At 35.5% G+C, this 11,605-nt stretch overlaps 1 protein-coding gene across 1 annotated transcript; it reads right to left on the reverse strand.

Moving 5' to 3' along the window:
• Positions 1-8,205: 8,205 nt before the first annotated feature.
• On the reverse strand, positions 8,206-10,113 carry LOC140866194 (probable xyloglucan endotransglucosylase/hydrolase protein 10). The gene is made up of 4 exons (XM_073271106.1): positions 9,897-10,113; positions 9,706-9,806; positions 9,417-9,610; positions 8,206-8,669 (listed from the first exon to the last, which is right to left on the reverse strand). Exons 1-4 carry the CDS (start codon positions 10,066-10,068, stop codon positions 8,270-8,272), a joined length of 867 nt encoding a protein of 288 aa, XP_073127207.1. The 5' UTR covers positions 10,069-10,113; the 3' UTR covers positions 8,206-8,269.
• Between the last annotated feature and the right edge of the window lie 1,492 nt (positions 10,114-11,605).

Here is an 11,605-nt window from a genome sequence, read left to right on the forward strand (position 1 = left end):
ATAAGGACATAAAATGAAGAAATTGGCTTAAAAACATGTTATAAAGCAAAGTTCTTGGACAATCACGAGTCCTACATACTGAAACTTAAATAAATATTGTCCAAGAATTTTTCTTACATACTGAAACTTAAATAAAGATTTAAACATCATTCTCTTTTATCATTTTCTGCATTCACATGATACTCCAGCCTTCAATTTTTACAACGAATTAACAATGTCAAGGGAAAATAAAATCGAGAATTTAGTCTAGTGGTGACCGAAACTTGGATCAGAAATTGATTTTTTTTCCTCGAACGAGTAAGATTCGAAACCTCCCCACTAGTTCACTCCTTATAAACCATGACCGCACATTTTTTACAATGGTCTCCAACAGGTTCTTTGGATTAAAACAGAGAAATTTCATCAAAGTTCGTAACTGAAATATTTGAATTCAAATCCAACTCCAAATCTCAGTCCCAGATTACCAAACAGTGGCAGACCCCTGAGGAACTGGCAGGGTGATGGCCACCTTCATTTTTAAAATTTAAAAAAAATCTATACATTTATATATTTTTAAGAATTGTAATTTCTCCAGCTAACTTTTCCAACCATTACAACGTAAGTTTTGCATCCTCTGCGGAAATCTTGACTTCGCCTTCACAAAGCTTCATCCAAAGACTCAAACATGTAAGGAATTGAAAACTTTCTTCGCAATAAAGGAAAGTAAACATGGCATTCACTCACTAAACCCAAAAATCCATCAAATTATTACAAGAACAAAAGGCGGAAAAAGAGAACAAACTCGGCAAAGAAAACTACACAAATCACCAAACAAAACAAAATTCAAGAATAAGTAATCAAATGTCGCTAAACTTCAACACAATCCACAGCCCATTCAAAGTTTTTGTTCGACAAAAAAAATTAATTGCGAAACGCGTAAGAAAATCTTACCTGGATGGGATATATGATAGAAATGGTGGTTTGTCAACGTGCACATATATTCATGCACCAATACGATAATTGAGAAATGAAGAGAGGATGGTGAGATGTAGCGATCATACGGATGAGCAAAACATATACTCTTACCCTTGTTCGAATGCAAGTCCTTGTTCGTTGATGCGTCCTTTATTCTGCCCAAGTATAGTTCTAAACTCCCGACGGACGGCCCGAGCGAGAACAGCGTTTCGAGGAAGGAAGGGTAGGACGAAGCTCTTGGAAAAGGCTTGTCGGAGATCACTTCAAAATTCTTCTGAAGAATCGAGCAAAAATCGACATGGGATTTTCAATTGAAAGAGAGAAAAAGGAGAAAGGCTAGGGATCAGATCAGAGAAGAGAAGTAATCGGAAAGGGTCTGATTTGGGGATCTGGGTAATATTATTTACTTTATGATTTATTTTAAATAAAAATAATAGATTTTCTACAACACTATTTAAAAAGTGTTGTGATACATAGGAAAAAAAATGCTAATAGACAACGCTTTTAAAAGCATTGTCTTTGACCCCAAAAAAAGCCTATTCTACAACGCTTTGTAAATAAAGCGTTGTCTTTCATAAATAAAAAACATATAACGACAACTCTTTTCACTAAAAGCGTTGTCTTTTAAAAAATTACAACACTTTTCACTAAAGACGTTGTCTTTTAAGTGTTGTGTTAGTGCGTTTTGCTTGTAGTGGCATACAAACTAATAAAACTGGTGAATCTAGACAACACATACACAAGCGGATGTATTTAGCCTAGTCAATTGTTGTTTCTACAATTTAATAAACTCACAAGCGGACGATTATTAATCGCAGTTGCTTCACAAATCAGATGATTCAAACAATTACGGATTTGAATTCTAATTTAGCATTAGATTGTATAATAAAATCCTAAGATGGCCAATCCGAAAATCTCATATACAAGCATGACAATCAATCTCAAACAACTTTTGATACTCAAATTTAAATCAAACGATGAAACTCAAAATCTCCCAAATAAATGAATTCAAGGGTTCGTCTTCCTCAACCAAGTATTAAAACTTAACCAACAATATTCATGAATTCTACAGAAAAATTCATGAAAGAAAAATTAAATCTAAGAAAAGAGATAAGAAACCTAGCAGCCAAGAGAGTTCTTCTAGCTTTCTGTCGTCCAAAAGATATCCTAATGACTCTAAAATTTGAGATATATATTTTAATTATGGCTAGAGTCATTAATAAAAGAGTTTTCAAATTTAAAAATTATTTCCCAAAGAGACCCGCTCGCTCGATCGGTAGGTAAAATTCCAAGCCCTACTGTTTTCATTCTTCATACGGCCGCTCGATCGGTTGAAGTCTGCGGATCGAGCGGCCCAATCTCTGCTTCAATTTTTCACGCATCACAGCACCTTGCGCCCTTCACTCCATCACATGCGCGATAGCGCTCAAGAAATCCCTCAACAGCGCTTCATGTAGCGCAATCGCGCTTCCAATCTCTCAACCGCGCATGGCATTGCGCTATCTTCTTCACCAGGTGGCAGCTGCATCTTCTCCTCATTTCTTTTCTGCGCAACAATGCAGCAACAAAGCTCCATCATTCTTTTTATCATCTTTTCTCCTCTGTTACTATATTAAATAAAAAACAATGATTAGAAACTATACAATAGATTTAATCAATGAAAATTCTCCTAATCACACGAATTAACATAAATAAATATAGAAAAATATCATCACATCAAAATATGTACTGAAAATCTATAAAAATACAAGAACAGTGATGAAATTTCAAAAATGTGCAGAAATATGTTGAAGAATTCGAGCTTTTGGAGCTTGGAATTGTTGGATTGTTGGTTGTCCATTGTGTTCTGCATGAATGCCCTTTTTATATGCTGGTTCCCGAGTCAGTTCTCTAACTTCTCACCTCCATTAGCCCCCTACTTGCAGCACTAACAGCCCCACTAACAGCTCCACTAACTCTTAACTGCTTTGACTTGGTCTTTCCTCTCTCTTTCTCAGCTTGGTTCCTCGAGTGCCGAAGGTTCCCCGAGTGCCCAACTTCACCATCCCACTATTTATAAATGTTTTGACTTGGTCTTCTCCACTTTCTCTGCTTGGTTCCTCGAGAGTCGATCCGGTTCCCTGAGTTCCCAACTGCACCATCCCACTACTTGCATTTTGGGTCTTGGAAGTTGTTGACCATTTCTTTGCAGTTCCTATAACTTTATTGGGCTTTAATTCATCGAGACATATCATTAAAATTTTTAATTGAATAAATGATAAATTAATTGGACAAATTAATTTATGGGTCAAACAAATGCCCCCCGCAGGCTTTTAGCCCAACAGACCAATATTCCTAGATATAATACCACACATTGAGCTGAGTTTCCCGCAAGATTTTGGCCCAACCGACCAATATGCTGGAGAAATCTTGTTCCTTGATTTTGAAATGTTGTTTCTTTGATGGTAAGTATCGCTTTGTGGCCCTCGTTCCATGTTTCCTACTCGTATATATGAGCAGTTCTTGGATTCCACATTACCACAATGATATAAAATGTTCCTTGGCCCGTGGGCCATGGTTCTTCCAGTATGCGAATAGTTTCTCGACCTTAGGATTTTGGTTCCTCACAGACGTAACGGGTTCCTCGGCCCTCGAGTGGTTCTTTGATATACTTTGTACTTACTTTTGTACCTGTACAAAAAGTGTGTGATAAACAAAGGTTGAGGGAGATATGGTGCCTCCCGAGCATACATAAAATTGTGTTCTCGATTAATGGTTCGTTGTAAATCTGCAGAACACTTTTGGCCAATGACAAAAAAATGTTGAAAATCTGGAATCTTATTGTTGTACTTCAGATTTTTAGGAGTTTTTTTTTTTGCACACTTCCTCCTCTCTCTTGGGTGGTGAAGTGTATCTCTTAACATTGTTTCTGGAATTAGGGTTCACAGAGCGGCGGTTATCACCAGCTTGAAAGTTCCCAATGGATCCTCGGGCTTCAATGGATTTCGAGATACCATCCGAATCTCCTTTCTCATGGAAGACGTGTTCACAGTGGTTTTCATGTGTGTTTGCCACAGTGATTCCACTTACCCGGAGTTTGTTTATATCTTCCATCATGTTTCTCATCGTGGTCAACAAGTCTTTGCTGGCCTCCTTCATTTGTTTCATGGAATTCTCAATCGTCAAACTTATCTCCTCCATGTTCTTTGTGGCAACATAGTCAGAATGTGCAGAAGAAAATACCACTATTTCTAGTCCACCATGTTCCTCGATTTCCTCAATAAAAGAAGACCGAGGAACCCATATTTTATTTTCTGGAGCATAACCATATGAACCTAAAAAATTATGAGCACCATACTCTCCATGTTCCCAAGAACCTGAAAAATAATAATCAGAATTGAAAACATTAGAATATGTATATACTTCATGTGACGCCTGGGGCTAAGGAGGCGAGGAGTGATCGCCGGTGCCATGATGTTGCACGGACAATGAGCGGCTCCTGGCATGATTCTAGGTGGAGGCAGACATGAATGAACCGATCCTGCCGGAATGAGAGGGATTCTGAGACTGTGTAGGTATGGGACTACATAGTTGAGGAAAGATTAAAATATTTCATATGTACTACTCACATCAAGAAGGTGCATCTTCTTTTCGGGAGCTCATCATATAAGAACTCCAAATTTAAGCATGCTTGACTTGGGGCAATTTTAGGATGGGTGACTCCCTGGAAAGTTTCTCAGGGTGCGTGTGAGTGAGGACATAAGCATGCTGAAAAGACCCGTCTTGATACTGTGGGTCGTTACAAATGGTATCAGAGCCATGGTCCTTGGAGGGTGACTAGCCTGCTACACGGAGCTCAAAAACCGCACTGCTTGTCTGTAAGTTTTAAATGTTTTAAATTATGTTTTATGCATGGGACACATGATTTTTGTTTTAATGATTTATGAAAATGAGAATTATAAGTTATGACAGTATTAAAGTTAAAAACACTTAGTTATGCAATGCGATTACGTGGGGGAATTTATGAAAACTACATTATGCATCTGAGACGTGTTACACACGAGAATGAATAGAATGATATATGTTTAGAAAACTAAGTTAGATAATTTATGAGACGTAAGTTTGACATTTAAATTTATAGATTAAGTTATGATTTTTATATTTGAGTTTAACAAGTTAGGATTTTTTTGAGATTTAACTTGAATTTTAGATATGTAAATTAAGTTGTGTTTTTGGGATTTAAGTTTGAAAATTATTATTTAAATATTTTAGTCATGTGTTATTAGACGACTAAGTTAAATCAAATTTCGAGGACGAAATTCCATTTAAGGGGGAGAGAATTGTAACGCCCGGAAATTCGTCACGTAAACCCGCATGCATAACTAGGGGATTTAATAAATTTTAAAATTTAGTAAAAATGTGTTAAATAACTTTTATGTGTTATTATGTGAATTATATGATTTATCTGCATGTTTTAAATGTTATTGCTGCATTTAACCGCTATGTCGCAATTTATAAATTTATTTGAGAAAGGTGATTTTGCGATCGCGTAGCTGGAACCGTGGACGAACGAAATGTTGGATTCTCATCAAAAATATTATTTCATGAAAATTGTAGCATTTATTAGTATATATATATATATGTGTCCATTATTATCCAAAATAAGTCATTTTAATGACTTTTAATAACTTTTAAAATCCATTTAATTATTATTACGAAATTTTCATTATGTTACCTAATCTATATTTTTATTTATGAGTTTTAAATATATTTTATGGTATAATTATCTACTTAGCTTAATTAGTGTAATTTAATTTATTCTAACCTAAAAACCTACCCTATTTCACGCCTCAACTCTCTTAGCCGCCTCCATCAATATTCAGAAAATTTTTCATCGTCAAGAAAACAACACACACGATTTTCTTGAGGTTTTCCGGCAAGGATTTTCAAGCCGTTCGTCCCGACGAGCCCGATACGCGCCAATTTCATTGTTTTGTCCAAATATTCAATAAGGCACGTTTGATTCCCTTCTTGAACACCATTTAAATTATATTACATTGATTTTATGCATAAAAGATCTGATATTGCATGTGCTTGTGATTTAGAAATGGTATCCGTGCCGACCTCTCTTAGTACGGTATGGTTCGGGGACGAACCAAGTGGAAGCTGGTGGGCATGTGACGCCCGGGGCTGAGGAGGCGGGGAGTGATCGCCGGTGCCATGAGGTTGCACGGACAATGAGCGGCTCCTGGCAGGCTTCTAGGCGGAGGGAGATATGAATGAACCGATCCTGCCCGAATGAGAGGAATTCTGAGACTTTGTAGGTATGTGACTACATAGTTGAGGAGCGCTTAAAAGATTTCATATGTACTACTCATATCAAGAAGGTGCATCTTCTTTTCGGGAGCTCATCATATAAGAACTCCAAAGTTAAGTGTGCTTGAATTGGGACAATTTTAGGATGGGTGACCCCCTGGAAAGTTTTTCAGGGTGCGTGCGAGTGAGAACATAAGCACGTTGGAAAGACCCGTCTTGATACTCTGGGTCGTTACAAATAAAATTATTAACTAACCATTAACTGATAAATTTGACCGATAAAATTACTAAACCCGACACAACTTGGCCCAATAATTCTCATGGATCACAAGACCCATGACAAATTAGTGGGCTCACCTCAATAATTATTAAAGCCCATTAAAATTACTCTAAGCCCAAATAATAAATTATCTAACCCAAATTCAAATATTTGCAACTTAAACATTTAATCACTAATTAAATTATCCGAGCCCAAAATAAAATAACCCGTACCCGTACCCATAAGACATGACCCTAAAACATCTTAACCCGACCCGGAAACAACTCTGCCCGAGCCCCTGACCCTACTGCCCAAGCTGCCCAAAAACAGTACACACAACTCCTTTCTCCTCTCTCACGTGGCAGCAGCACACCTCAGCCCTTTTTGGGCTTCGGCCGCCCAGATCCGGCCATCACCGGCCGGAGAACCACTGACCCAACCTTTCCCAAGGTCTTGGGGCTCTAACCAAAGGGGAACTAGCCCCTAACTCGAGTCCTACAGTTCGTACGAATTATTTTCCTAAAATCGCTCAAACTGCTCTCTTTGTTGTAGCAGTTCTAGTATTAGGCTTAATCCGACCAGCTCCGGCCACAAGTGGCCGGACCTCCGACACCTGAACCACCCCAGGGTCCCAATGCAACCATAGGACCTAGCTTGGCTCAGCCATAGACTCCCAGATGTTGAACCAGATCCCATCTTCCTCCAACATTGTGCAGCCCGTCACCCATGCAACAACAGGGGTTCTAGCCACGACCATCCACTCCTAGGACCTAACCATCATCCCAAAACGACCCTAAGGACCCTAGATCAGACCTTGAACCGATGGTTAGCCCCTCGAACAGCCCATGGATCAGAAACATGCATTAGATGAATCTTGAACAATTTCAAAAACTTTATAACTTTGAATCATAATTTACCTTAGTATCTTGATTAACTTCCAATAACTTATTTTATCTAACCTTAGTTAGATCTTATTTTTTTAAATAATATTCTAAATATTGGAATAAATATTGAAAAAAAAAAAAATCGAACATATGTTCGCATATTCCATGATTTGAGGTGAAATCTCCTCTACAAAGTAAGTTCCATAGAAATAATAATTTAATATGTGAAATAAAAATCCCTACACTCTGATACTATTTTCATGGAATTTATTAATACTCAATTATTTATATTACAGGGAGAATCTAAGAATTTTTGAAAATATTTTAGCATGTAGGACTAAATTGGTAAAGTTTTTAAAAGATCAAGGACTATTTTGAGAACGTTAAAAGATGAGGTATCAAAATAGAATTTTTGTAAAACCACGAGGAAAAATTTAGGAGTTGCTCCATGTTTCGATGATCACATATAATTGTAATAATTTGAAAACATTTGGTCGATTAATTAGAAAAAAAGATTATGTTTAATTTTATTTGTTTATCCTCGCATGATTTGATTTTTTTTTATGTGATGTGGGAATCCGCAATTGATATATTTTCGATGTGTATCGTGTAAACCCCTAAGTTAATGCAAATGATCATATTGTGCAAGTCCTGTGCGACAGGCTTATTTGAGAACGTTGGTTGGATAAATCAAACTTCTGACAACTGGTCAAACGCGCGCTTACCTATTCAATCCACGAGATAAACTATTTACTTGCTTCATTTATATAACAGAAATATATATGATGATATTGAATACATTGATCAATGACTTAGTACATATAATCGAATAAAATTTTTGAATAAAATAAAATCCCTCTAAATCTTTGATATTCTATCAATACTTAGGCTGGAAACACTCATTAGGAAGGGTGTTGTTAAATCTTTGATTATCCTGGCAATAATCATATGTAAGGTAATATCTTCGGACCCATCTGAACAATCTTCTTTGGGCCCATGTTAGAGAGTTGAACCTTTCGTTGTTCCACCAATTACCTGGGCCTCCATCCCAGCAGGATTGTGGGTCTTGGTCCCAGATACAAGCATCGATCTTGTGGTCTTTGAATGAGGCAACAAATGGGCTACTGGCCCAATCAATCTTGTCTTTCCCACCATTAGTGGCCCAACTCTCTCCATTCCAAAAGCTGACTTGTAGGCCCATGGGCTTCCTTGGATATGCAATTCCTTTATCCGTATGGTTTCTGTACGTTCTGATTGGAACCCAGTCTACCATGAATCTGCATTCACATCAATGAGCTCAGTTTATAATATATAATATTCAAACACAAAAATAAATAAATTTCAGAGATTTAGAGGGTAAATTATATATATATGTGCGTGTGCGTACATAAATAATTATCGTTCACTAATTAAAACGTCTTTCACTATATATGTTGCATCGAAAGATCTTCTCCTGACGCAGATTGAGGTGGGTTTATGATTTAAATTACTAATTATAAAAATATATCTTCAATCCACCAAAAAAATAGTTCCTTTTGTCATGATTTTTTATATGTATTATACACCAGACTAAGATTAATTCTTTTCTTTTCTTGTCATCTCAGAAAGCACATTAATTGTCCTAATTGGCTTATTATATATTCCTATACTTTTCTTGCAAGAACAAACAGTTAGAAAATCTGATATCCTAGCTATAATTTTTCAGATTCGTAGTCGTCTTGAGAAAGAAATGTTTATTTTAGAATTCTTTTGAGAAGGTCATATATATACTTTTACACACACACAAATATATTTGGAGTTGTTCTCCAACCTTTTCTTACAATTAATATATATTTAATGGGTGTCTAAATGATTTTTATTTTTATAAAATTATAGAATTCTTTAAAAACATATATATAATTTTTTTAACTTATCCTCATCCAATATTCTTGAAAAGTTTTAATAAAAGAAAGTATAAGAATTATGAAAAGCATGATGGAATTAAATGGAAATACATATTTATAATATATTATAAGTTGGCTTACACAATCTGATAAAGGTTCCAGAGTATGGTATATGTGTGAAAATCCTTGGTGGGATCAAACCACAGTTTAATCCTCTGCTCTCTGTTATCAAATCCATCTATGTATACATTTGTTTGCAGAGTATAAGGTTGACCAGCCACATTCCCCAGGAATTCGAAGTCGACCTCGTCGTGATTCGGTTCATCAGAAGTCAACTGCATGTCATATATATTAACAACAAAATGGTCAAAAGAGAAATCTGATTCATAGCAATATTTGTATGTCTTAGAAATTGTTAAGTCTTTCATACATAAAAGGCGACGACGGTTCCAGCCGAATTTCCTGGTATTAGTTTGATCTTCATGTCGCATTGGCCGAATAAGAACTTGTTGTTCGAAAGAAAACCCGAACCTGCATGGAGGAAAAACTTTTGATCTTAGGCCATGATCAGACCGTAATGCATTAATCTTTCGAAATCGACCCCATCGATCATCAACTTACCCGAATCCTTATCGAGTGTGAGGCTTCTTGTTGTGCCATCAAGAGATGTATTTACGTGGCTGGGGGACCAGTTCACAAAGAAGTCCTTGTTGAAATCTCCAGTTGAAACTACGGAAGCCAATGTATCTTGAATCAAGAAAATGCATACGATTGCAGTAAAAATGGGAGACATATTATAATCGTTTGTTTGGAATAATAATAAGTTAGGGTTTCATGATTTTATGGGTATCATTGCACGTTTGGAGTAAATTGTTAAGATATATATATATATACACTATAGGAAGGAGTCGTGCTCAAGCAAGAATATCTTTGCCACAAAGTAATATAAATGTGTGTGTAACTAGGTATATATATATATATGCAGACCGAGTTATGTTATATGAACAATAAAGATTATACATATGATTACACTTTCATTTGCAATTACAAAACTATCATAAATGCACTTTAAGAGAACACTTTTAAAAGTACATTTGAGATAATTTTATAATTCCAAAAAAAATATGTAACTGTGATATAGAATTGCATATTGAAAATTGATTTGCTTGGATTGAGGTTTTTCATAATACTGATATAGAATTGCACATTGATAATTGATTTGCTTGGATATTGAGTTTTTCTTCTTTATATTATTTCGGTGGAATTAATTTGCTTAGGATCACTTATGAAGTCACATCATGAGGTATAAATTTGGTGTGAAAGCAAAAGCGTAATCATGGCTAAGAAATTAAATAATTAACAAAATTTGTATATGGGTAGGCATGAATAGGCCGGAGGGGATGGGACTAGAATGTAGTTTAAGGGAAATGATGCACTAATTAGTAAAGTCATCCATAATGTTCAACATTAATATGCAAGTAGCGTGTGACTAAATTGGAATTTTAATTGACTAATTAGCTATGTCAAAATTTGGATACTTCTTGTCGTTGAAAGATGTGCATGCTACATATTTGGAACATGCATAATTATTTTTTATGAAATTTTAAGCTTTGGTTTAAAAAAAAAAATAAAATAGACCATATATATTGCTCCACGCGAAATTAGATGGATCGGTCGTTAAATGTTTTATATGAATTTTTAAGTTTTTTCCCGAAATTAAAAGACTAAATTTGTCATAATACATATACATTTATTATTTATTTTATTATATATATGTGTGTGTGAACAAATATATATACCTTAATAGCTAGGGTTTGCCTTTACGGAAATCCTTTTCAGGAAATTTGTTCGATCTATGGACGATCTTTTTGATAAGTCCGACTCTTCAGCTATTCTTTCCCTCTCCTTTGGTCTTCTTTTATAAAAAAAAAAATATATATGCATGTATGTATGACATGTGACATAGTAAGAATTATAGACAATCAATCTCTTTCGCAATTAGAAGTAGGGCAACTTGAAAATAGGTACCCAAGCCAAATAAAAGTTTGAGTTTAGTACCTAGAGTTGCATTTTCCAAAAATGCACTTGTCGTTATTTTAATCATTTTTATTTCTTGAATTATCAAATGTGGAATCAGATTCAAAATCTGATTCACTTGATTCATCAAGATAATAAATATTTTCATCGTCGGATGAAAATTCAATTGTTTCTACTGGATAAAATTCAATAGTATATATTTCTTCAAGAAGTTTAACTTTATTTTTCTTTTCGTTTCGTTTTGGACATTCATTCGCATAATGTCCTTCTTCGTTGCACAACCAACATGTGCA

This window comes from Henckelia pumila, chromosome 4 (assembly GCF_033568475.1).
Source record: "Henckelia pumila isolate YLH828 chromosome 4, ASM3356847v2, whole genome shotgun sequence".
Taxonomy (NCBI): domain Eukaryota; kingdom Viridiplantae; phylum Streptophyta; class Magnoliopsida; order Lamiales; family Gesneriaceae; genus Henckelia; species Henckelia pumila.

What these genes read in the sequence shown, in the direction of transcription:
- LOC140866194 (XM_073271106.1), bottom strand. Translation starts at nt 10,068, where the DNA reads ATGTCTCCCATTTTTACTGCAATCGTATGCATTTTCTTGATTCAAGAT. An exon ending in CACACTCGATAAGGATTCGG is followed by an intron (nt 9,807 to 9,896) that starts GTAAGTTGATGA and finishes TCCTCCATGCAG; the next exon opens with GTTCGGGTTTTCTTTCGAAC. An exon ending in TGGAACCTTTATCAGATTGT is followed by an intron (nt 8,670 to 9,416) that starts GTAAGCCAACTT and finishes ATGTGAATGCAG; the next exon opens with ATTCATGGTAGACTGGGTTC.